Source organism: Phyllobates terribilis, unplaced genomic scaffold, assembly GCF_046119375.1.
Source record: "Phyllobates terribilis strain yellow unplaced genomic scaffold, ASM4611937v1 Scaffold_2__4_contigs__length_985480577, whole genome shotgun sequence".
Lineage (NCBI taxonomy): Eukaryota > Metazoa > Chordata > Amphibia > Anura > Dendrobatidae > Phyllobates > Phyllobates terribilis.
Window position 1 is genome coordinate 693,817,886 of NW_027362762.1, and position 27,555 is coordinate 693,845,440.

General features: G+C 43.3%; 1 protein-coding gene across 1 annotated transcript in view; it reads left to right on the top strand.

Moving 5' to 3' along the window:
- The first annotated feature begins 4,667 nt into the window (after positions 1-4,667).
- GUCA1B (guanylate cyclase activator 1B) overlaps positions 4,668-27,555 on the top strand; it is a 56,362-nt gene continuing 33,474 nt past the window's right edge. Inside the window, exon 1 of the mRNA XM_073667098.1 lies at positions 4,668-5,252. Within this exon, the coding sequence (XP_073523199.1) occupies positions 5,052-5,252 (201 nt within the window). The 5' untranslated portion in view covers positions 4,668-5,051. The remainder of the gene's footprint in view (positions 5,253-27,555) is intronic.

Here is a 27,555-nt window from a genome sequence, read left to right on the forward strand (position 1 = left end):
AAACAGATATATTTGTGTCTGAACAGTCAGCGAGACACTCAAATTTTTTTTTTTTATGTAAAAAAGGCAAAAAGGTGGATTACACCCAGATTTGAACTGTGGAAGAGGAAAACCACAGTTCTATTTCTCTGGCCTACACCAGAATCTTTTAAACAGATATATTTGTGTCTGAACAGTCAGCAAGACACTGAAACTGTTTTTTTATGTAAAAAGGTGGATAATACAGAGATTTGAACCATGGAACTGCAAAACCACAGTTCTAGTTATCTGGCCAAAACCAGACTCTTTTAAACAGATATATTTGTGTCTGAACACTCACAGACACACTCAATTTTTTTTTTTGGGGGGGGGGGGATACCAAAAGGTTAATAAGATGGGTATTTATACAGTCTGACTGAGGAAAAAAACAAAAAGAGGATTTAGATGAAAAAAAAAAAAGGATTTTTCCTGGCCCCTGAGACCTGGGGCTAAGTCTAGCAATTTGAGCAGCAGCAGCACACAGGACTGTAATGCAGTGTTTGTTGGTATAACCACTGCGTCTCCTATACAGCCTGCCTGCCTGCCTGATATCTAGGGTGGATATTAGTCCTGAGAAGGACTGTTTGTTTGATTTTGCAGGCTTTAGAGACCCTACACTACCTATTTCGCAGTATAAATCTCTCCCTAGCTCAGCAGCACTCTCCCTACACTGTCTGATCCGGAGCGACTGTGTCCAAGATTGCGGCGCCTGGTTTTAAATACTCGAGGTGACGCTGTGCTGCCAGCCAATCACTGTAATTCCCACAACCAACATGGCTGCGGCATTACAGTGACTGGCTGGCAATCCCTGCATGTTCATTGGCTGTGTAAAGAGCGCCAAACATGCAGGGCGGAGACCAGAGCTCCCGCCCGAGTAACCCGAAAATGCTCGGTGCTCGCCGAACATCCCGAGTAGTGAGATGCTCGGGCGAGTACCGATCAGTGTCGAGCATGCTCGCTCAACACTAATTGGAATGCATGTTATCTGCATCACTACATGCGGAATCCATGTGTTTCAATGTGCAGATGGTACCCGGGTGTGGAGAAGAGGAGACTCTCCTCCGGACCCGGGTACCATAGAACCTGTAAAAAAAAAGAATAAAATAAAAAATAAACATTATACTTACCTTCTGATGGCCCCCGGTGTGCTTGTCTCGGCTTGCCGGCAGATCGCATTGGACTCAAGGACCTACCATGACTTCATTTAGTCATGTGATGGGTCACACGACCGCTGACTTCGGCAGGTCCTTTCAGTGTACCGCGAGCTGCCGGCAAGCCGAGACGCATCGTTTAAAGACCCTGGGGGCCATCAGAAGGTGAGTATAATATTTATTTTTTACCATTCTTTCGGTCACACTATATACATCCATGCCGTTTGCATGGATTTATATAGTGTGACCAAGTTGTCAAGCACTTTCCTAGTGATGCTAAAATCGCTTGGAAAGCGCTTGACAACCCGCATGTGGAAATGCATGTGAAGAACGCTTCACATCCGCATGTCCCTGGCAGGAAAAAGCATGGACAATCCACATGGACAATCTGCATGCGTTTTTTTCTGCCAGGGAGATGCAGAAACGCTCAGGAAAAAATCCGAAGCATTTCTGCATCGTGGGCACATAGCCTAAATACCACTAAATTGCAGATTGGATGTGTCACCACCATGAAGGGATTGGATATACCTTGACAACATTGAAACATTCACCACATTTAGATTGCTTGCACTGCATGTTGTCTTATCTGAATTGTCAGAATGTTCAACATAGAGGGTTTCAGCCCCCACATTGGAGTTTACACAGCAAAGGAAATATTTCCACGATAAGCTTTTGGTGAGTGTTTGATGTGGTAGATTTTCTGTACCTATTAAGTAAATTAGGTTAATTCTGTGCTTTTAGTGAATTTAATTTACATGTGTTTTTACTGCAGTTTTGCTGCATCGGTTTTTGCCTCTTGTTGGTGTGCCATGTTTTAAACAAAGCTGTTTTGTTTTTGATACCTCCTGGTATTTTGCTTTGACACACTCTACTGATAGTCATGTGCAGATTACATACGCTTTTGATAAGTTTCCGCCATGGAAACAACCTAAAAACTAATATTTACTTTTGAATTTTCCACATCTAATGCACATACCCCTTTACACATACCCCCTTTTTACATCATAGTCCCAACACGTTCACCTCCTTTACAAGATTGCAAGGCTTCCATGTCATAAAGAACACCTTGAGTTATGAGTGGAATATTGTTGATACATTGGAAATTAGTGTGACTTGCAAATAGTTTGCACTTAAAGGGTAACCATTAGTGTTGAGTGAGTATGTTCTGTCCGAGTATGCTCGGGCCGAGCTCCGAGTATTTACAGCTGCTCGGTGATAAGGTTGAATCTCTCCCGTGTGCATGATTTGCAACTGTTTGACAGCTTTATTACATGGGAGGAATGTGTAAGAAATAGACATTCCTCACATGTAGTAAAACTGTCAAACAGTCGCAAATCATGCACACGGGAGCGATTCAACCATATCACCGAGCAGCTATAAATACTCGGAGCTCGGCCCGAGCATACTCGGCGAAAGGGTTAATAGAACATACTCGCTCAACACTAGTAAGCATACTTTCAAGTAACTTTTCTAAGTAAGTTGTTCTGTGTTTGTACATGTAGAATGATACTGTTTCCGGTCTTAATTTGACTTGTATCCTGCCTTTTCACCAGTTTTTTTCTCTGAAGGCACTATCTCTTTAAGATAATTTGCCAGCAGATTTTTTTCTATGTAATCTGAGAGCAGCATGATGTAGGAGCTGAGATCCTTATTCCACTGATGTGTCATTTGCTGGTCTCCATGCTGTCATATTGATACAATTACTGTATTCTCTGATGCAGATCTAGTAGTGCTCAGAATGCTGAGCACTGTATAATGCCGTCCACCAGTGTTTCTGCGTACACTGTACAAACAGAAAGCTGCTAATGAGTGGTGGTGGTGGTAGTGGAGGAGGGTGGGTTAGACAGAGCAGTTGCCTAGAAGGCATGAGACGCCTCGTCGAGTTGTGATAATCTCCTGCTGATAAAACACTGATTTTATTTAATCCTATTTTTAGCATACTGAGTAAAGCAGCAGCTGCATGCAGGGCATTATATATACAGCAGTACTAAGCTATGTAGATGTGAGTCCTGCTTTGGGCTAAGGTAAAAGACTACTTAGAAAGCTCCGCACGATCTTTTAATGTCTCCTTCTGCTTGCACTCTCAATGTGCTGCTCATTTTCCCTTCTTCCCTTCTCCTCTCCAAACAGTATAATAGTCTGTGTAAACTGACACCTCACTGTGTTGGAATTTAGTTTTGTCTTTAGTAAGATGGAGTTGAGCTGTATTTTTCAGAGTGTTTGATGAGTTCAGTTGGCATTCTAGTCATGAGTTGGCACTCTCGCCAGTTACATGCTACTCATTTGCAGCTTTCTCTTTATACTGTACCCAGGGAGACAGCAGTAAGTCGGAGGCAATTGGGTGGGTGGAGCCACAGCTCATGAATATTGAGGACTCATTATGCATTATGGTCACTTACTAAGAAGGACTCGAAAGCTGCAACACCTAACTGGGAATGTTGTGAAAATGAGAGAGAAAAGTAATACAGGACTAAAGCCATGATCTATGTAACTACTGCATGCTGATCTTACATAGGGGCCATGTACAAGTGTAATAATTCTAGATCTTTTTGTGGCAAAAGTGCATTCCAAGTGTATAAAAAATGCCAATATTTCTTTGTTGTTGTTGTTTTTAAACTATTTTTAACAAAAGAGAAAAAAATAAGGGCCCCATACACATTAGACTAATTTCAGCCACCAATATGGATGAATTTGGCAACACTCTTATGTGTATGGGGCACCGGCCAATTGGTTGTCAGGAGAGATGTTGATCAGGCATGACTGATTTTGGCCTCCCGATAGCTTTCTTATCCCAGAGATAAGCCATGGGCAGAGATGTCAGTCGGTGACTTTCTCATAGAGATCACAGGAATGCTCAGCGGAACGAGCACTCTTATGTAGTGGGAAAGGCAGCCAAGATGGCTGTCGGGCAACAATCGCCCAAAAGCATTGTTCGGCTGATAGTCATCTAATGTGTATGGCCAAGCTTTAGGTTTAGGAGAAATATCCACAGGTTTACACGAAGGGGTTGGTCCCATGGTAAAAGTCAAAATGGGACCTCCTTGTGGTGTTACTATACAATGATATCATGTCATATCTCCTTCTCTTCTGTACACTACGCACCATATTACATGAAAAAATTCTGCAAGCATAATTACTATTGTACATGTAGAGCAGTGTAGCCACTTGCAGGCTGTGCTGTACCTTTAACAAAGGCAAGACATGAGACATCTAAGTCCTTATGAGAATCTTCTAATGATCTTAGATCTTCTTATCCCTATCTGACAACGCATGTTGTATTTAGTCTAATGGAGTCAGCCCCCTCCATTGTCTCCTTGTGCAGATCAGAGTATTAACTGGGAATAGGAACATAACTACTGAAAGGCGCACAGCAGGCTAACAATTTCTGATTTCTAAGACACGATTTAGTTTCTCCTTGGATTTCTATTTTTATAGTCATCTATTATTACAGATGAATGACAAGGAATGTGTCAAGAAACACACTACCAGGAGGACATATCAAATATGTGTGGATTGTATGTAAACCTACAAAATCCAACACGACGTAAGAAAAAAGAACTCTAAAGAAACTGGGTATCTTCAGGACATTTTCATTTTTTCATCTTACTTTACAGAAAGCTTTTGACATACAGTGAGAAAGCTGGTGTTCATCTAAGCATTTTTTCTTGGAAATTGAGTAAAAGAACAATTGGACCTTTATTCTCTTTTTTCACTATTCCACAAGAAACAATTGGAATGTGGTTTGTAGAGGCCGGGCAACAAAGCTGTATGGGTGGCCATATATTAAAATTGGCTCATTTTTGAAGACAAACATAAGGTCACAGGGTCATTCAGTGAAGAAGGATAGAGAGACTGAGAAGAGTAAGTGCCGAATTTCTGAAGATGGGGCAGCACCTCAGTGAGGAGTCTGACAGGGTGGAAATAGATGTGGCGGAGCTCCAGGAATGGTATAAGAAGTTTGTTGTAGAATGTCCTAGTGGGACTCTTTTTATGCATGAATTTAAGCGTTTCTTTGGAGTGACGGACAATCAAGAAGCAGCAGACTATGTGGAGCACATGTTCAGAGCCTTCGATAAAAATGGGGTAAGTGCTCTTATGGCCGAGTTTCAGACTTTAATCGTCTAATTTTCATCCAGAAAAAAATTGATAGTTTTCATCCATATTGTCATCTGTGTGTCAGTTTTTTTTCCATCTGTGTGATATCTGTATCTATACATCAACAGTTTAAAATGTATGTGATCAAATACAGTTTCTTAGGTCAATAATTGCAATATATCCATATGGGATCCATATTTTTTCAGACTTGAATAGGCGAGTCTAGTCCAGAATACAGAAGAGAATAGAACATGCTGCAATTTTTTTTCACATGGATGTTCGATCCATGTGAAAAAACGTTAATCTGAAGAGCTCCAATGATAACATTAGTCCATGTGCTGTATTTGTGCTACCCACTTTTAACTCAGACAGCACACAAATGTATAATACAGTCATCTGAGCGAGCCCTAATTCTGACCACAAGCAAGTAGATATCTATGCAAATAAAAGGGGAATAAAATTGGGTTTAAAACCAGATAAGCGATTAAACGCAACCAGGACATTGAGATTATTACTGGAAACCTACTGTAGTTTCTAATCCCTTACAGAAGCTGAGATGTTTGATCTGAGCATGTGTGGCACATCACATTTTTCTCACGTGAAAGATTTTTTTGAAGAACTACTAAAACCGCACACAGATAGATTTTAGAGTTTCGTTCCCATCATTGATTTAGTCAGACAACATGTTAATGGAAATTGTTTTTTACACAGGTCTTGTTCGAGCAGATGTGATATAATAACTTTAATCCCTTATTAACAAAACATATTCAGGGAAAAATTAAGTATCCGGAACATCTTCAGGGCCAACTAAGGCCCTCATACACATTAAACTAGGTTTGGCCGACGATCTAATGTTTATGGAGATCCTGGACAATTGATTGTTGGGAGAAATAAGGATCTGTTATGTCCAAATTCAGACTGACGATCCTATGCATCCCTTGAAGACAACCCGAAGTCAGACATATCCAATGGTGCCTCTCTCGTTGATAACACAGGCGCTCTTTGCCTGAAGTACACTCAGGTCTTTAGGAGAGCCAGCCAAGATGGCTTCCCGCCAAATGATTCTTGTTTAGCAAGTGATTTGTCCTCTTTATTCCTGAAACACACATATATATGTATGCATGTTATTTGAATATCCTATTTATTTTATTGATGGCTGGACCACACAATACAAGCACTGTTGACCATATACCTTTCGTGTCCCCTCTATTTCCTCATAGATTGTAAGCTTGTGAGCAGGGCCTTCACTCCTCTTGGTATCTATTGAATTATGTGTTTTACTCTATCTTTGTCTGTACAAGTCCCCTCTGTAATGTAAAGTGCTGCTGAATATGTTGGCGCTATAGAAATAAAAATTATTATTATTATGTCCAGCACGGTCGAGTGTGCATGTGCTGTTAATGGGAAAAAGTTCAGTGGCTTATTTCTAGTGAGAACAAAAAGATGCAGGCAAGATGAAATCCACCATCTTGACCCTTCTTTACCCCAACATCTGCCATTGGTAGAGAGTGGGACATCATTTGAAATATTTGGAATTATTTTAAATGGGTCTAATACGTATGTGGGTGTCCCAACTCTTATAGGGTTCATGACAAGCATTGAGAGAAACATATTGTCTCCTAATCTATAGACCTTATTTCTACACCTCCGTCCAAAATATATTATGCATACTGGCCATTTTGAGAAGACCGTCTCTTGGACGACCACATTTCAGTGCACTTATGGGTTGTCATCTCAAATCGATTTCACTACAAAATATATTAATTTCAACTTTTTCCATTTTTATTCTACATGAATGTTTTCTGTAATTATAATTTATTCATCGTATAAATGATATTCTACTTTCTAATACTCTTTGGCCTTGATATATTACCATTCTTTTTGCACCTTTTTTCAAGTTTGTATATTGCGTCTTTTATTTTTGTGCCAAATTCATTACGGCAATATTTTATTATTAAAAAGGCACAAAAAGAGCAACCACCCATCTATCAATCTGTCCCAAATTCATCAAATATGTGGCATTTTGTTGAATTTACTGCAAAGTCCACCAGCGAAAATAGGAAAACTAGACAGAAAAATCAGAATAAAATCCCCACAATTGATGAGTCGGGGCCTTTGGAGTTTACATCATTCATTAATTTCAAGATCTCTAATTGCTGTAATTTTTTAATAATAAAATCTGACTTGGTCATGTCCTATCAGAACTCTTGACTTTTGTAGTGATGCACATTTGTGTAGACAGCACATTATCAGGAGAAAACAACAGTAAAGCTGTGTTGTCATGTCATAGGTGCATCACTGGCACATTTTTGCCATAATGTAAGGAACTGCAACGTATGAACACAGCCTTAGAGGAGATCTTAAAAATAATGAGGGATTGATGACACAGAGGATGCACAGGATTGATGCATTTACACATCCATGTGAGTGTTACCATCCGAGAGAAACAGGCCAATTTTTTCTCAGGTGTCATTCATGTTACATCCGTTTTTTCTCTCATTTGTCTTTTTTCACAGATGCAGTTAGGCTGCCTGAACTATTTTTATCCATTAACTTTAAGTAATGGATCAGTTAGAAACAGATGAAACTGATGAAACATCAAGGTACCAAGTATGTCTTCCTAGTTTTATCTGTTTTATAGGGATCCCCATAAACTTTAATCCCTTCATGACCTTGCAAATTTCCATTTTTACGCTTTCATTTTTTCCTCCCCTTCTTCCAAGAGCCATAACTTTTTTATTTTTCCTTCCATATAGCCGTATGAGGGCTTGCTTTTTTGCGGGAAGAGTTGTACTTTTAAATGACACCATTGATTTTACCATATAGTGTACTGGAAAGCAAGAACAAAATGCCAAATGCGGTTGGATTGCAAAAAAAAGTGCAATTCCACAATTTTCTTTTTACCTTGTTCACTATATTGCAAAACCAATGTGGTAATATGATTCTCCAGTTCAGTACGAGTTTGCAGATGCCAAACATGTATAAGTTTTTTTTTTTATTTAAGTAGTGAAAAAAATTCCGAAACTTGTAAAATATATCTTTTGCAGACCCCCAGCTGTCGGAATGCCGATGGGAGGGATTTGTGACGCTCTTCCGGCTGTTGCGGATGTTTAAGGCACTTGATGGATGATTGAATCAGCCATCAAGCGTGGGGAAAGGTGCGGGCACATTGTCAGAGCCCGCATCAAAGGCAGGGACACGACCTTTGGTGTAAATATGCATCAAAGGTTGTGAAAGGGTTAATTGCCAAGTCTGACCCACAAAATCGGATCAGAATAGGACATACTTTGAATGTAATGGATCTCACCCTCGGGTCCATGATTTTAACGTGTGAATACATTCATTCTACTTTATGGCTCCGAGGACTATCTGACAACACTAGGACATGCCACATGGATGTGCCCTTGTTGTTCAGGGTCAGGAACAGCGCCACACCTGTCCCATGGACTGTGTCTAATTTTGCAATTCCAGACACAGCCCAGTTATATAGGTGGTAGTGTTTCAGGAAATAATCACACCCTTTTTTATTGCACAACTCTTGTAGGCCTATCGATAGGGAGAAGGGTCTCCTTCATGTGGTTCATCTAAAGCAAGGGTTCACAATCTGCCACCCGGTGGCCATACTAGGCCCTACAAAGCCTTTCTGTGTGGCCCCCCAACCATCTAGAAATGCAAATCTGTTTCTGCAGGTCCGATATTTTATCTTAGAGAGAATCACGTGCATACATAGTCTTGATATACTCTTCTTTCCAATGCCAAAAACCTATACAGTACAGACCAAAAGTTTGGACACACCTTCTCATTTAAAGATTTTTCTGTATTTTCATGACTGTGAAAATTGTACATTCACACTGAAGGCATCAAAACTATGAATTAACACATGTGGAATTATATACTTAACAAAAAAGTGTGAAACAACTGAAAATATGTCTTATATTCTAGGTTCTTCAAAGTAGCCACCTTTTGCTTTGATGACTGCTTTGCACACTCTCGGCATTCTCTTGATGAGCTTCAAGACGTAGTCACCGGAAATGGTTTTCACTTCACAGGTGTGCCCTGTCAGGTTTAATAAGTGGTGCCTTCAGTGTGAATGTACAATTTTCATAGTCATGAAAATACAGAAAAATCTTTAAATGAGAAGGTGTGTCCAAACTTTTGGTCTGTACTGTACATATACTTTTGATATACCATAACTGTCTCAGCTGGGATCATCCCTTTTCTATTGCGGCCCTTGTGCATTCCTGATTCAGAATGAACGATCACCAGAATACAAAACAACACTGTGCGCTAAGTGTAGCTATTAATGCAAATTATGAGGAAAAATGGACCAAAATCAGCTCACCGGTGTGGAATTTGCAGCAAATTTGGCTGCTACATCAGGCCCGTTCCTGAGTAACAAGACAAATGAGCTACATAGTTCGAAACGCGCGGACCCAGTGTCTTTTTTCCTTTTTTTCCTTCATGTTTTTGATACCCTGATTTTTGATTTGATTAAATGTGATGTTTTGAATTCATACTTATATAATTTTTTCCTTCATTTTTCTGCGGTTGTGGATCCTCCTTCATTCGACTAATGCAAACTACTGTACGAGTCTGAATAGCTGGGTAGTTGTTGTATATCCGTGCAGAATATGGAGATGTGCGGCAGCAGGCAGAGCTGTTTAATGAACAATCACATAACTTTCAAAAACATTTTTTTCTAGAGGAGAAAATACAAGGTTTAGTTCATGATTAAAAACAGACTTTGATCTAAACAGTAGACTTGAGCCTTTCTAGAACTTGTTCACAACATGTGAAAACCACACATGTACAGATCCAGGTGCTTGCACACCTATGTCCTCCCATACAGCACCGTAAATCATGGCTCCGTCTAATACCTAACCAGTTGCATTTTATTGTGCTGTTTTTCTCACTGTACATTATATTTCTGCTTGTGTGATTGCCCTAAGCAAGCTTTATAACCTTAAGTACGTGCATTAATTCCCTTTCCAGATCTCTCATTTCCTATTCAAGAACAGATTGGAGAAAGAAGCTAAGGCTACTCAGTGAAACTTGTAAAATACGTTGAAGTTCATGATGAAATGATTGTCGATAGGGTAATGTTGCAACCAGTGACCTAAGGAGCCCATGATATGACCATCGCAAAAAAAAAGAAACATACATGTTGAAATTTTAGTTCCATGGTGGACATGCCTTTGCATTTCTGAATCTCAATGGAGTTTGTGATATGGTTGCCTTTTTTTTACAACCAACTTGCAGCTCTAAAATAGTTGTGCACCAACAGGTCACAGACAATTCACACAAGTGTTTTGGCCATGCTAGCTGAGATTTATTGTTGCATTACACATGTCACCTAAAGGAGTTCTTAATAAGTAATTATAATGCAAAATTACAACAGAGTTTATATGGAGCTTCCCTTTAACCCTTTGATGGTGTTTGCTATGAGACAAAGTTTAACTCTGCTGTATTTTGTTGGTTATAATTAGGTACAGCTCTAAATATCCAAGAGAAAAATAGGAAGCAGGAGCATATTCATTAAAGAATAAAATTTTTATTAGGCTGTGTGCCCACTATGCGTTTTTAAGCATTTCTGTAGCGGCAATTTCGCTGCAGAAACGGTTAAAAAACACATGGTAGAAGGTCTGCCATGTTCCCCAATGATAATCCGCATGTGCTGTGCACATGCTGCGGAAATTTCCGCTGCGGATTACCATTGCGGAAAAATCCGCAGCACTACCAATTATTTTGCATTTTCGCCGCCATTGACTTGCATTGGACCGCATGACATCCGCATCACTGCATCTGCACATGCGGATATCATGCGAATATCATGCGGATATCATGTGGTTCAATGTGCGGATGGTACCCGGATTTGGAGAAGAGGAGACTCTCCTCCGGACCCAGGTACCATAGCTCCTGTAAAAAAAAGAATAAAATAAAAAATATACATTATACCTTCTGATGGCCCCCGGTGTCCTTGTCCTGGCTTTCCGGCAGCTCGCGGTGGACTAAAAGGACCTGCGGTGACGTCATTTAGTCATGTGACGGGTCACGTGACCGCTGACGGCCATCAGAAGGTGAGTATAATATTTATTTTTTACCATTCTTTTATGGTCACACTATATAAATCTATGCCGGTTGCATGGATTTATATAGTGCGACCAAGTTGACAAGCACTTTCCAAGTGATGTTAAAATCGCTTGGAAAGCGCTTGACAACCCGCATGTGGAAATGCATGTGAAGAACGCTTCACATCTGCATGTACCTGGCAGGAAAAACGCATGGACAATCCGCATGTACGATCCGCATGTGTTGTTTCTGCAAGGGAAATGCAGAAACGCTCAGGAAAAATCTGGAGCATTTCTGCATCGTGGGCACATAGCCTTAATGGAAAAAATACATAAAATGCAAAGCAAAAAGCGGGAGAGAAACACAAAGTGCCACAACCAAACAAAGTTTGCATGGGTAGAGCAAATATAATGCTATGAAAAAAGCTGTTCACCTAAGTACGAAACCCTAGAGAAAAAATATCCAATAGATACTAGACAATATTGGAAGCATGAATAATGCTCATCCTAGAAAATGATATCTACCAATATGACAAGGTAATAGGGTATATATCAGCATGGAAATAGTACATCCTAAAAGAGGCTGGCAAGCATAGTAAAAAGAGGACATGGTTTAATAGAATCAGACCCAATAGTATAGCATAATGCATAAGAAGTAAGGGAAGAAAACCACACACCCTGAAACCTATATAATGCCTTATTCAACAAGCTGACAAGAAGATCCCATATGTCTAAAGTGGTAAAAGTCCTACATACAACCTGGTGCAGATGTGGATGGCAGCCCCAACGCGCGTTTTGCGTTTGGCTTCCTCAGGAGATGTTAGTATAAAGGAGATATGCAGGCAGTATATATATATGTACTTTGAAATGTGCGGTCTAATCGGCGCTTCTGGCGGCGGGATCATGCACTGGAAGCCATGGAATCTGCGTCCAGCGCAGCAGATCCATGCCTCTGCTGATGCGTCAGTCAGGAGGGCGGGGAGTGCTACGTGGTAAGGCCGTGTGTACATATCAGCCGGAAGCAGGCCAGCCGGCAGGAGCGCACACCGCTGAATGAGACGAAGCGGTGGGAATGTACCAGGACAAAAAGCCAGACAGGAGGATATGCACAGGGAGACATCACGGACAGGTATATATAAGTGCAAAATGTGCCAGTGATGAAAATACCCCAGAATGACCCCATAGTTATGTAGTGTAAAATGACCTTATAGGTATCATATCATTATTTAGTTAAAAGCACAATATCTCACCATAATCTGTGAGATCTTTTCTTTTTACTACAAGTCTTGTCATGTACTGTTTGTAGAAAATTAGATTTTTCTCCATCCTATGATATTAGAAGTTGATTTTGAAGTTATTGTTACTAGCAAGAGTATTAATAACAAGAGTCAGATTCTTGAGCATGGTACCAATGATAAAGGAACGGGAAAATCTGATGTATAAAATAACGGATTATGTGCAAAATTGATATAGGGATAGCGGTAAAATGGCTGAATGTGAAAAAATCTGGCTAAGGAGGCAGAGGTGAATAGTTGAGAGAGGGTACTTGGGACCTTTGCCCCCACCATCCTTTTTTTTCTATTTTCTCTCTTATTTTTTTTTCTGATTCAGGTTGGGGTGGGTGTGAGAGTTATAGGGGTTTAAATAGCGATGATATTTGTATTTCTTTATATTGGAATATGATGTGATGTTTCAAATAATAAAATAAATAAAAAATAAAGAAAAGGATCCTGTAAATAAAATGTTAGCCACAGTGAGAGTGCTATGCGAGAAGGTATAGAGCGATTGTGGGGAAGACAGACAGGCAGTGCGTGGGCCTGGTGACGAGAGCGTCTGTACCATGTTCTCTTCTTTATAAGGCTGCTCTCATTGTGGCTGCAACATACGAGGAGAGAGCATACACATGGTAGAGCCTCCGCTCCACACGCATTCATAGTTGGGAGACCCTTACACAAGAGTGCTTGGTACAACACACTTCAGCATTTATTTTCTGCATGAGGGCTGCAAAATAGATAGTGTTCAGATTTCAGTCATAAGGGTGGCTCCGGCACTAGCATTAGAGCTGGCTGTCAGTCAGTGCTGGGGGTGCAGTTACAGCTGCCGCTCTCTATACACAGAGCGGTGACTGAACCCTGCAAGTTAACAGCCAGATTCCCTTTAAAAATCATGTTGGTCATTCAAAACACAAGATGTGGTCATTTCTGATGTGGAGTGTATTCATTTTTGCATCAACTAATTTGAGAAAAAATGGATATTTTAGAATGAAAGTTATATTATTAACTTTCCTTTCATATTTTGGAAATTGTTCTTATGTTTAGTGAGATATTGATTAAAATCTTACTTTTCATTGGGGGTGTACTCATTTATTCTGAGCACTGTACTGTATAACAGCTTTGCACCATTTGCCTTCTTTGGCTTTTTTGTTGCACACTCTATTGTTGGCTGCAGAATGAGTTAATTGAGAATCTGTCAGTGATTTGGTTCTGACTCTCAACTGATTTACGACTAGTTGAAAGTTTAATTGAACTTTGTGATCATAAATCCGCTGAGAGGAGCTCAGAATAAGGCCTTATTCAGACGTCCACGTTGAATTTATGTGTTTAAACATTGAGGTCTGAATGAGGCCTATGGAAAATGAGAGTTATATAAACTCTCCCACGGACAGATTTTCTGCTATCACTTTCTGAAGTCAGAAATAGACAGTGCAACACAGAGGCTATAGATGGCAAGCCTGAACAGTTTTTAATGAAATCCAATAGCAAAAATCAACTCAGGCCAAAATATATACATTTAAAGGGAACCTGTCATGTCCTGTGTAGCATCTAAACTGCCCCCATTGCGTTGTTAGTGATGCAATGTGCATCACTAACACATTTTTTTTTTTTCATTAAAATCGGCGCTAATATAATGTGTATAAACCACTTTATATGCTTATATCATACCTGCTCGTTTAGTCATAGGGGTGTGATTCATCGCATTTAGTCAGGGTTGGTGCCGCCCATGCATTTGAATTCTGGCCTGCGCTGACGTAAGTATGCGGCGCTTGCGCAGTATGTCATGGCCAGCCACGCGTGTATCTCTGGGAACCGCACATGCGCTGTCACGAGCATGCTCTGGCTGGGAACTACACAGCCTCACTGTGCACGCGCGGGGAGCCGCTCGTCACAGCGCATGCACAGCTTCCAGAGATGCAACCACGGCTGGTGATGAAAAATACTGCACAAGCGTCCCATACTTACATCAGCGCAAACCGGGAGCACTGAGAATTCAAATGCGTCAGGGGCGCCAATCATGACTAAATGCGAGGAATCACCCCCCTATGACTATGAGCAGGTAGGATATAAATACACTGCTCAAAAAAATAAAGGGAACATTCAAATAACACATCCTAGATCTGAATGAATGAAATATTCTCATTGAATACTTTGTTCTGTACAAAGTTGAATGTGCTGACAAGAAAATCACATAAAAATCATCAATGGAAATCAAATTTATTAACCAATGGAGGCCTGGATTTGGAGTCACTCCCAAAATTAAAGTGGAAAAACACACTACAGGCTGATCCAACTTTGATGTAATGTCCTTAAAACATGTCAAAATGAGGATCAGTATTGTGTGTGGCCTCCACGTGCCTGTATGACCTCCCTACAACGCCTGGGCATGCTCCTGATGAGGTTGCAGATGGTCTCCTGTGGGGTCTCCTCCAAGACCTGGACTAAAGCATCCGTCAACTCCTGGACAGTCTGTGGTGCAACGTGACGTTGGTGGATGGAACGAGACATGATGTCCCAGATGTGCTCAATCGGATTCAGGTCTGGGGAACGAGCGGGCCAGTCCATAGCTTCAGTGCCTTCATCTTGCTGGAACTGCTGAGACACTCCAGCCACATGAGGTCTGGCATTGTCCTACATTAGGAGGAACTCAGGGCCAACCGCACCAGTATATGGTCTCCCAAGGGGTCTGAGGATCTCATCTCAGTACCTAATGGCAGTCAGGCTACCTCTGACGAGCACATGGAGGGCTGTGCGGCCCTCCAAATAAATGCCACCCCACACCACTGACCTACTGCCAAACCGGTCATGCTAAAGGATGTTGCAGGCAGCAGATCGCTCTCCATGGCATCTCCAGACTCTGTCACGTCTGTCACATGTGCTCAGTGTGAACCTGCTTTCATCTGTGAAGAGCACAGGGCGCCAATGGCGACTTTGCAAATCCTGCTGTTCTGTGGCAAATGCAAAGCGTCCTGCACGGTGTTGGGTTGTGAGCACAACCCCCATCTGTGGATGTCGGGCCCTCATACCACACTTATGGAGTCGGTTTCTAACCGTTTGTGCAGAAACATGCACATTTGTGGCCTGCTGGAGGTCATTTTGCAGGGCTCAGGCAGTGTTCCTCCTGTTCCTCCTTGCACAAAGGCGGAAGTAGCGGTCCTGCTGCTGGGTTGCTGCCCTCCTACGGCCCCCTCCACGTCTCCTGGTGTACTGGCCGGTCTCCTGGTAGCGCCTCCAGCCTCTGGACACTACACTGACAGACACAGCAAACCTTCTTGCCACAGCTCGCATTGATGTGCCATCCTGGATGAGCTGCACTACCTGAGCAACTTCTGTGGGTTGTAGAGTCAGTCTCATGCTACCACGAGTGTGAAAGCACAACCAACATTCAAAAGTGACCAAAACATCAGCCAGAAAGCATTGGTACTGAGATGTGGTCTGTGGTCCCCACCTGCAGAACCACTCCTTTATTGAGGGTGTCTTGATAATTGCCAATAATTTCCATCTATTGTGTATTCCATTTGCACAACAGCATGTGAAATTGATTGTCAATCAGTGTTGCTTCCTAAGTGGACAGTTTGATTTCACAGAAGTTTGACTTTCTTGGAGTTATATTCTGTTGTTTAAGTGTTCCCTTTATTTTTTTGAGCAGTGTATATAAAGTGGTTTATAGACATGATATTAGCGCCAGTTTTAATGAAAAAACATGTTAGTGATGCACATTACATCACTAATATCGCAATGGGAGCAGTTTAGATACTACACAGGACATGACAGGTTCTCTTTAAAAAAAAAAAATAGTTGCACCCACAGGTGTTCATATCCCTTAAAAGGGTTGTCTGGTCTTTTGTTACTTTACATAATTGCAGACTTTTGAATCCTCACAGTGCAAGCATGCTGTTAGGATTCTCTGGTGTTTGTGTCGAGACTGGGCAGCACGTGACTGCAAGCATGGGATATGCGTACTCCCGGCCACATTGCGACAAGACGTGCTCGGCCTCGCACAATACAAGTGAATTGAACAAGGCCGTGCATGTCAGTCCGTCAGTTTTACTTAAGTTGATGCAAAAATGAATATACCTCACATCAAAAACGATTACATCTAGTATTTTGTATGACCGCTATGATTTTTAAGCACAGTACCAAGTCTTCAAGGCTTGGAATGAACAAGTTGAAATCAGAGAAAGGCTAGTGATCTGCAAATGGTGAAAAAATCGAAACCAAATTTTCAAAACTTTTTCCAGGAGCATTTTGAACCCACAGTAACTATACAAAATTTGATAAAATTAGGTCGTTATATTGAAACATTTCAATTTTTTCATGAAATGTGACTTTGTTTCCAAATGTTTCACTTTTTCAAGAGGTAACACATAAAAGTGGACCCCAAACTTTGTTACCCTCTTTCTTCTTAGTGTGACGATACTCTATATGTAGTCAAAAAGTTCTGTTTGGACACACAACAGGGCTCGGAAAGGGAAGAAGTGACATTTGGTATTTAGAATGTAAATTTGTCTGGAATAAATTGCAGACACCATGTCTCATTTGAAGAGCCCCTGAGGTACTAAAATAGTAGAAACCCCCACAAATGACCCGATTTTGGAGAGTAGACCCATCAAGGAATTCATATAGGGTTGTGTTGAGCATGTTGAACCCATAGGTGCTTAATAGAACTTTTTAAAATATGGATGTGAAAACAAAATTACGTTTTTTTTTATGCTACAACGTTGTTTTAGGCCCAAATTTGTAATTTACACAATGGATAATACTATAAAATGGATGGCATAATTTGTTACGCAATTTCTCCCAAACACGATGATATCCTATATGTGGTCAAAAATTGCTGTTTGGGTACATGGCAGGGCTCAGAATGGCAAGAGAGCTATATGATTTTTGTAGCGTAAATTTGTCTGAAATAGATTATGAATGCCATGTTGCATTTGCAAAGCCCCTGACATACCAAAACAGCAGAAACCCCTTGCAAGTGACCCCATTTGGAAAGCAGACCTCTCACGGTATTCATCTAGTGGTGCAATGAGCATTTTTAACCTATAGGTAATTCACAAAAGTTTATATATTTAGATGAGAAAACAAAAAAATTAATATTTTCCACTAAAATACTGTTTTAGCACCAAATTTATATTTTACACAAAATGTGACAGGAGAAAATGGACCCCATAATTTGTTATTTAACTTCTCCTGAACAGAGTGATACCCCATATGTGGTCAAAAACTAATGTTTGGGCAAATGGCAAAACTCGGAAAGCAAAGAGTGCTATTTAATTTTTGGAAGGCAAATTTTGACATCGTACTGCATTTGCAGAGCCGCTGAGGTGCCAGAAAAAGCAGAAGCACCCACATGTGACCACATTTGGCAAACTAAACCCCATAATTAATTCATTTTAACCCACAAACTATATCACAGAATTTTATAAGATTTGTCCATGAAACTTCGAGTTTTTCCTCTAAAATTTTACTTCAACCTCAAAGTTTTAAATTACACAAAGTGTAATAAGAGAAAATGGACAGGATAATTTGTTATGCAATTTTTGCTGACTATGGCAGTACCCCATATGTGGTTGTACACTACTGTTTGAGTACACGACATGGATTGGATGCGAAGGAGCTCTACTTGGCTATTACAATGCAGATTCCATTTGAATAGATTGTGGGCTCCAGTAACCGAGTCCCTGAGGTGTCAAAACAGCAGAAACCCCCACAAGTGACGCCATATTTGAAAACTTCACTGCTTAAGGACAGAAGAATTTTCTAAGATTGAGTTGTGGAAACATAGCATTTTAGTGGTAAAAATTATATTTTTTATTAGCTGCAAATTCGTCAGTTACACAAAGGTTAAAAAGTGAAACTAGACCCCACAATTTGTGAAGGAACTAGTGAGCAATAGTGCAAATAGAGTGATACCCGTGATGCAAAGGGTGAATAAATAGGAGGTGTAAGCTCAGCTTGTTTTGTTGCATTTGTAACAATGAATACGCTTGAATATCTGCTGCATACTGTGGATGATAGACCATTAGGATAGTAGAAGGAGATGGACGGCTTTCCTGCTCTGATGTCAATATTGCCCATCAATAAGATAAAAACATTTGTTTATTCTGTGCTGTGGATCTACGCGTGTCCAGGTACTCCAACCTCGTCCTCAGGAAATAACCACATTGAAATTACAGAGGAACTTGAACAGTTATATAGGCACATAAAAGAACAAAAAAGGGGTGTTCCAGAGAATCACATGGTATGTACATAGTTAAAAAATAAACAGACAATAAATTACATACAAATTTTAATACAAACTGAATAAAAATCCTAAAAATGTTCACTGTACTACTAAACATAATAAAGACTTCAAACAATTACGGATTTTCCCCATTGAACATATTCCCCATGATACACCAGTTCGTATAGCCCAGCTTAACAGAAAATAAATATATTGGATTTATAAATTAAATTCACTTGCTCCTAATGGATTCAATTAAATTACAGATGTTTTTCTTTGAACCATAACTGTAACCCTGGTAATCCCCTTGATAAACTACTGTCTTTAGAAATCCATGATATCTACATAGTTAAGTAGGTTGAATAAAGACCCAGGTCCATCAAGTTCAACCTTCCTCCCCCAACACTACCTCTAGTGTTCCTTTCACTAAACATGATGGCTCTCTGGTTTAAAACATTTAAAAGGGAGTTTCTTGTAGCAGATTTATGTGGGATCAGAGTGTGTTCAATCCCACCTGACACATATTTTTTAGCATTATCTTTGCAACTCACTCAATTTATTTTTTAAACTTTTAACATATTAAATAAAAAAACAAATAAATGAACACATACACATTTTTAGTTTTTTTTATTTAGTTTGTATTCAAATTTGTATGTAATTTAATGCATGTTTATTTTTGAACTTGTACATACCATGTGATTCTCTGGCACATCCCCTTTTATTTCTCTTTTATGTGCGTATATAATGTTTATTTATGCTCCTCTGTAATTTCAATGTGGTTATTTCCTGAGGACGAGGTTGGAGTACCTCGAAATGCGTAGATCCACACCACAGAATAAACAAATGTTTTTATCTATTTATTCTCCATTATCCTTAGTGGGATATTGACAGCAGCGCAGGAAAGGCATCCATCTCCTACTATCCTAATGGATCCCACAATTTATTGCACAATTTCTTCTGAATGCGGTGATGCTTTACAAGTCGTCAAACTACTTTTGGCCACACGTCAAGATTGAGAAGGAGAAAGGAGTGCTATTTGGCTTTTGGGGCACAGATTTTGCAAGAATAGTTTTAGGCTATGTGCCCACGTTGCGGAACTGAAGCATATTTGTTACGCTTCTCCCTGGCGGGAAAATCGCATGCGGATTTTACATCCGGTTTTCCCCCCAGGTGGAAGCGTTTGTGAGGCGTCTTTGCAGCGTCTTTGCATGCATTTCCGCATGCGGGTTATCCAGCACTTCTCCAAGCATCACTTGGAAAAGTGCTTGACAACTTGTTCACACTATATAAATCCATGCAACTGGCATGGATTTATATAGTGTGACCAAGTAATAGTTAAAAAAAAAGAATCGTAATGGTAAAAAATAAAAAAATAAAGTTTATACTCACTTTCCGATGCATTCTCTGCCCTGTCCGGAGTCTTGAGCGGCTCACGCTGTTGTATGCAGGACCTGCGGTGATGTCATTGAGTCATGTGATGGGTCACATGACTCAATGACGTGGCAGGTCCTTCACACAACAGCGAGACGGCGGGAAAACACCGGGAAGACATCAGAAGATAAGTATAAACTTTATTTTTTCTTTTTTTTACAGGTTCTTTGGTACCCAGGTCTGGATGAGAGTCTCCTCTCATCCAGACATGGGTACCATCCGCACATTGATTCCGCTGCGCTTCCGCAAAATTAATGAACATGCTGCGGATTTTTGACCGCAGCATATACGCTGCGGAAAAATCCGCAGCATGGGCATTGACATTGTGGAATGCCATTGGGGACCATGGGGTGCGGATATACATGCGTTTTACAAGCGTTTACACTGCGGAAATTCCGCAGCATATACGCTTGTAATACGCAACGTGGGCTCGCAGCCTAAGGGTGACATTTGCAAAGTCCATAAGGTATCAGAACAGCAGAAAAACCCCCAAAGTGACCCCCTTGTAGAATTTGCATCTCTCAATGAATTAATTTACGACTGCAGTGATTATTTTGTAACATCCACTTTATTCTGAAAAATTGCAAAAATGCCAGTTTAGTACCCATACATTGTGCCCAGCTTGTGCTTCTGATGACATGCACCCTGTAAATTGTCATTTGTGCTCTCCCCACTACAATAATGCCAAACATGTAGTCGCTTATTGCGGTTTAGGCACAGTGAGGCTCAGAAGGAGGGGGGGCATTTGGATTTGGGAGCGCAGATTTCACTGGATTTTATTTGAGTTCGCGGGAACCATGTCGCTTTTACAGTCTTCTACCAGTAACTTGAGAACCCCCTATATTTCTAGTTACAGATGACAGACCTGAGTGGAAGCTGGTTTTGTGCATGATAAGTTAAGGTTTTATTGGTAACATTTTGGGGCCCATAACATTTTTTATCGCTTTCAGTAGAAGGCTGTGATCACATTCGTGTGCTCTCCACTGAGCACTTACGGCAGGATTTTTAAAAACATGCATAAAATAATGGGACACCGTCAGAACAGAGACCAGACGGAGTCTAAACTGACTCCATCTGCCTCATTATAGTGAGTGGTTCTGACGTGCCCCCTGGGCCATGTGTGGGGGAATACCCGGAGCCGGGTCTCTGTGTAATGCTGGGGGTTTGTAGTCTCCGTGGCGGCGACCCGGTCCCGTGGCTCAGGGTGGTCAAACCAGTGGCGGATCTGTTTATTTGTTTTTTAATGTTTAAATGTCCGACTACGCCACGCGTGGATTGCGGTCACTGAGAACCTCCGCTGCGGGGCAGACCACTGAGGCTGATGTTGTGTGCTCAGCAGAGGGTAGTATAACTCCCCACGGGAGGAGTATAGCCTCAGGGCAGCGTGTGTAGATGGTGAGGGTTGTGGTGCATTGGTGCAGCACAAATAACTCAGAGTCCATGCAGTGCAGTTCAGGGTCTTTACTGTTGGTAATGAAGAAGGCCCTACCGGGAGTACTGGCTGCCATTAGAGGCCTGGTCAGTCTATGAGCGAACAAGAGTCCCCCTGGCCAGGTGGAGTTGTAGGCCTTCCCGTCTGACTGCACTCTTCCTGGCTACCTTGCTGTAGTCATGTAGTAGCCCACGTCCCTGAGTGTACCGTGTGGTGCTCACCCGTATGGCTGGTGACTTGGGGCCTTTGGTAGCTTCCGCTCCTCGATGGCGGTGCCGGTCCCTTGCGTGTGACTGAGCCTCCGGGCTTCCTATGGCACGAGGACCTGAAATCCCCTGCCAGGTGGTTTCTGCTGCTGGATGTTGATATCCTCACAGCCTCGGACTCCGGTGTCCGGTTCTCTGCGTCTTCGGCCAGGACGAGCTCTGCTAGCTCCAGTCCCTGGCCTTCAGCTCCTGTCTCCTACAGAGCTCCTTGCTGCTCCTCTGTCCCTTTCTCTGGACCAGCACTCGACTCTCACTCTAACTCTAACTCTAACTCATGCCGCCCCAGATCCAGTTTATATAGGGCAGGTTCCTCCCCTCCCTGGACTGGGGCAGGAGGCGTTGCATGCAAAAGTGCTCCTTACCAGGAAAACCCATGCTCGCTCTCAGACATGGTATTTCTACCACTGTGGCAACCAGACCCCTGGGGTGCCACATTCTCCCCTAGTAAATTTTAGTACTCCGGGACTAAACATAACTTTCATGAAAACACAACATAACAGGGTATAAGCATCAACATTTTAACATATCAAAATCAACATATTTATAACATTTTTAATTCTGGAAGTCACAGTTTATCTGCAACCGGGTGTCCATGTCACCCAACAAGGTGTAACTTTAAACTTTGTGGGGACCTGTCCAAAACCCCAAGTTCTTGGCCTTGGGCATGGCTGCAAGGCTTTACTAACTACTTTGGACCACAAAGGGGGCCACGCCAGACAGTTTTTCTTCTGTGGCCAACTTCGAAAGAGGCACCAGTGCAACTATCTACAAAGGCAGTTCCGGTTATTCAACGTCCATAACCTGTCAGTCCATGTCCCTGTCGGGTAACTTGAGAAGCATAATTAGTATTCATGCAACAAACATAAAACATTTCAACATTTGCAATATACAGGTATATATTATTTTTTTAGATTCTCCAGCGAGCGGGCATCTGACCTCTAGTGCTCCTGGTGGACCTACGTAACACACTGTCTGGTGGTGTTCTAACTTGGTCCCCTGTTTCCACCCCTTGTGTAGTGGGCTCACTAGTGTCTGCACTACAGGTGTTTGGAGATGTTACGGTTAGGTTGGGCAGCTTTCTGCGTACTCTTTGGCTCACCACGGGCACGGCAGGCTCACTACTAGCAGAGGGTTGATTCTCCTGGGCTGCTGGTATGGAATCTTCTGCCTCCGGGGCCGGTTGCTCTTTCAACATTACTTGTTCTTCTGTCGGCCCTTGAGGGGCTGTCTGGAGAAAAGTAAGAACGGGTACCACAATAGCGTTGTTAATTTGTGGCCAGGACCGGGGAACAGTACTGACCATTTCTTCCCTTTCCTCTGCGGGTTGAGGGCTATCTTGGTCTTCATCAGTGCTTTGCAGCTGCGTGGGACACTTCTTCAGGTGGTCTCTGGAGACAGTGGCTGTGGTCTCTCCTCCATCCTTACTAATAATGCATACTTTCGGATTTTCATGACTTGAGGGCAGTACTGTGTACGGGTCTTTCTCCCACTGGTCATCCAACTTATGGAGCCGCCTCTTCCTCTTCAAGACCTGCTCTCCAGGTGCCAGGGGAACAGCGGGAGCATGCTGGTTGTAAGTCCTCTCTTGCCTTTCTCTTGCTTGAGACAGACTTCTCTCAACACTCTCCTGCACTTTCCGGTACTGCTGCTGCTGTTCTGTATCCCAGTCTGCCTCTGGCGAGGTGTCCTCGGGTGCCAGGACTCCCATATCCAGGTCAATAGGCAGCTTACCAGGTCTTGCTCTCATTAGGTAAGCCGGGGTGCAGTTGGTGGAATTTACTGGGATGTGGTTATACAAGTCCACCAGATCAGGCAGTTTTTCAGGCCACAGACTGCGTTCTTCCAGGGGCAACGTTTTCAGCAAGTCTATCACCATCTGGTTCATCTTCTCACACAATCCGTTGGTTTGGGGGTGATAGGGCGTTGCCCTTATCTTCTTGCAGCCATACAGGTTGCAGAACTCCTGGAAGACCTCCTCTTCGAAGGCTGGACCTTGGTCAGTCAACACTTGCTCCGGATACCCGTGTGGACGGCAGAAATGCTGCTGGAAGGCTCTAGCTTCTGTCTGAGCCGTTAAGTCTTTGACAGGGACCACCACTAGGAACCGGGAGTAGTGGTCTACGATGGTGAGGGCGTAGACGTACCCGGACCTACTTGGAGCCAGCTTCACATGGTCCAGGGCTACCAGTTCTAGTGGCTGCTTGGTGATGATGGGCTGCAGGGGAGTCTTCTGGCTGGCATGGTCCTTTCTTCTCAGGTTGCACGGGCCGCAATCTCTGCACCATCTCTCAATGGCCCCTCTCATGCCTACCCAGAAGAACCGTTCACGCAACAGGAACTCCAGCTTCTTCCGTCCAAAGTGCCCTGCTCCGTCGTGGTATGCCTCCAGGACCATAGCCGAGTCCCGTCTCGGGACCACTACCTGCCAGGTCAGCTCATGTGTCCGGGAGTTGACAATTCTCCGGCACAGCTTCCCTTGTAGAGAAACAGTTTACTCTTCTCCTTCCACAGCTGTTTGGTCTCTTCTGGAGCGTCTGGGTCAAGGTGGGCATCAGCCTGTGTCAGCATCTCTTTTACCAGGCGGACTGCTGGGTCACTGTCTTGCGTCTCCGCCCAGCTGTAGTGGGGTAAGGGATTGAACGTGGCAGAGTGCTTGTCCCTTACACAGTGGGAACACTGGGTAATCCCATGACGGTGGAATGCAGGGAGTTCAATCTCTTCCAGTTCTTCTGGATCTTCCCCTCCGTCCGGCAAGTTTGGCATCCTGGACAGGGCATCTGCGTTGCCATTTGTGCGTCCCGCCCAGTATTTGATGGTAAACTCATAGTTGGACAGCCGGGCCATCCATCTTTGCTCCAGGGCACCAAGTCTTGCAGTGTCCAAGTGGGTCAACGGGTTGTTGTCCGTGTACACAGTGAACTTGGCAGAGGCAAGGTAATGTTTGAAACGTTCCATCACTGCCCACACCACTGCCAGGAACTGTAGCTTGAAGGAGCTATAATTCTCAGGGTTTCTCTCTGTGGGCCGTAGTTTTCGGCTGCCGTAAGCAATTACCCGCTCTCTGCCCTGCTGGATCTGGGATAGTACGGCTCCCAGCCCCATGTTACTGGGGTCCATGTGGAGGATGAAAGGCTGGCCGTAATCAGGGTAAGCCAGGATTTCATCCCCCGCGAGGGCCATCTTCAGCTGGCGGAAAGACTCCTCTTCCAGCTTGTCCCACCTGAAGGGCGGCTTCTGATTCTTCGTCTTTGACTGACCTAACAGGAGGTCTTGCATAGGGGCTGCCATTTTGGTGAACCCGGGGATGAATCTTCGGTAGTAGCCTACCAACCCGAGGAACTGCCGCACTTCCTTTATGCTGGAGGGTCTCGGCCAGTCCTTAATCACTGTGATCTTATCAGGGTCTGGAGCTACTCCTTCAGCACTCACCACGTGTCCCAGGTACTGTACCTTTGGTTTCAGTAGATGACACTTGGAGGGTTTCACCTTTAGGCCGTAGCCTGCCAGGGCGTCAAACACCTCTGCCAGGTGTTTCAGATGGTCCTCATATGTTTTGGAATACACGATGACATCGTCCAGGTATAGCAGGACCGTCTCGAAATTCCTGTGCCCCAGACAGCACTCCATCAACAGCTGGAAGGTTCCTGGTGCGTTGCAGAGCTCGAATGGCATACAGTTGAATTCGCTGAGACCCATCGGGGTGGTGAACGCGGTCTTCTCCTTGTCTGCCTCTGCTACAGGAACCTGCCAGTACCCGCTAGTAAGATCCAAAGTGGAGAAGAAGTTAGCAGACTTTAATGCAGCTAAAGATTCCTCTATCCTTGGTAACGGGTACGCATCTTTGTGTGTGATACGGTTGACCTTTCTGTAATATACACACATTCTCATGGTGCCATCTTTCTTTTTCGCAAGAACTAGTGGAGCTGCCCAGGGGCTACAGCTGTCCCTGATTACCCCAGCCTCCTTCATTTCTCGCAACATTACCTTGGCATTCTGATAGTGTGCAGGGGGTACAGGTCAGTCTCTTTCCTTTATGGGTGGATGGTCTCCCGTGGGGATGTGGTGTTCTACCCCCTTTACTTGCCCAAAGTCTAGCGGGTGTTTGCTAAAGACTCTTTCGTACTCCTGAACCACCCGGTAGACTCCCTGTTTTTGGTTTGAGGGAGTGGAGTCGGTGCCCACATGCAGCTTCTGACACCAGTCCTCCATTTGTTTCTTGGAGCCGTTACCCTCCTCTGGTTGAGATGGAGGCAAGGGTTCCATGGCCTTTACAGAGTTTTGGTTAATGGTGAACAATTTGGCTAGAGTGGCATACCGGGGCAAATATACTTCTCTTTCCCCAATGTTTAGGATGCGGACGGGTACCCTCCCATGGCGTACATCGACCACCCCCCGTGCTGTCAAAATGGTGGGCCTACTGTCTGAGTAGATGGGTTCTACCATGGCTTGGTAGTCCCTTCCTCTTAACCCGATTGCAGTCCGGCACCAGATCATCATCTCACTTTTTGGGGGCATGGCGATAGGGAACGGGTCACTCATCCTAACACTACCAATCTCACCACCAGACAGTTCTACCTGTTGCCTTTTCATCATGGCCCTGATCTCTTTTTGTAGGACACGCTGCTGGCTGGAGCTGGCGTTCATCGCAACCTGCTGTAATATGACAATTATCTCTGCAAGACAATTTTCAATAACATTAGTACCCAAGGTTATCTTAGGGTGGCTTTCACGACAGTCAATGTCCACAATAATCAGTCCTTGCACTGGCAGTTCAACTTTACCAATTTTGATGGTCACCTCCTTGAATCCCACCTGCGGCACGGGCTGACCATTGCTGGCGATGATGCTCAAATCGTTATCTGGGTAGCGGGTAATATCTGAGTCATTCCAGTACCGCTTAAAAAGCACATAGGGGATGGTGGTTACCTGTGACCCGATGTCCAGTAGTGCACTCATAGGAATGCCATCCAGCACCACAGGCAAGACCGGTTTTCCCCCTACGTACTTATCACGCTAGCTCGATGGGCCTGATGGTCTTATGCTTGGGGGTCGGCCCTCTGCCCCAGGTTGGGCCCGTTTAAATGACAATACCTTGCCATATGTCCTGATTGGTTGCAGCGGCGGCAGATGGGTTGTCCGTCTTGGTCGTAGCGGTCGCTGGGCCTTCCTCTGGATGATGGGATCCTCCTCTGTCGGCGCCAAGGAACGTCCTCCGGACTGGAAGCCAGCTTGATCTTTCCTGCAGGGGACACCTGTAAAGACTGCACAGTTCTGGTTAGCGCGGCAACGCTTTTGGTCAGCTCTTGGACCTGATGGTGCAGGTCTGCAGCCGGGGCTTTGTCCAAAGTCTGTGCATCAGCTCCCACAGGCTCTGCAGACAAGGGCGCCGCCTCCTGGTGATAGGTGATAGTGGGGCGCCTGTGGGTTACAGCGCCACCTGGTGCCGGTTCTCGGAGCACCCGGATGGCTCTGTCTTTAAACTGCGCAAAGTCTAAATCAGGGTTCTGCAAGGCCATTACACGCAACTGGGTTTGGTTGGCGCTGGACAGTAGACCCTCAATGAACTGTTCAGTCAACAGCTTATCCTCATTCCG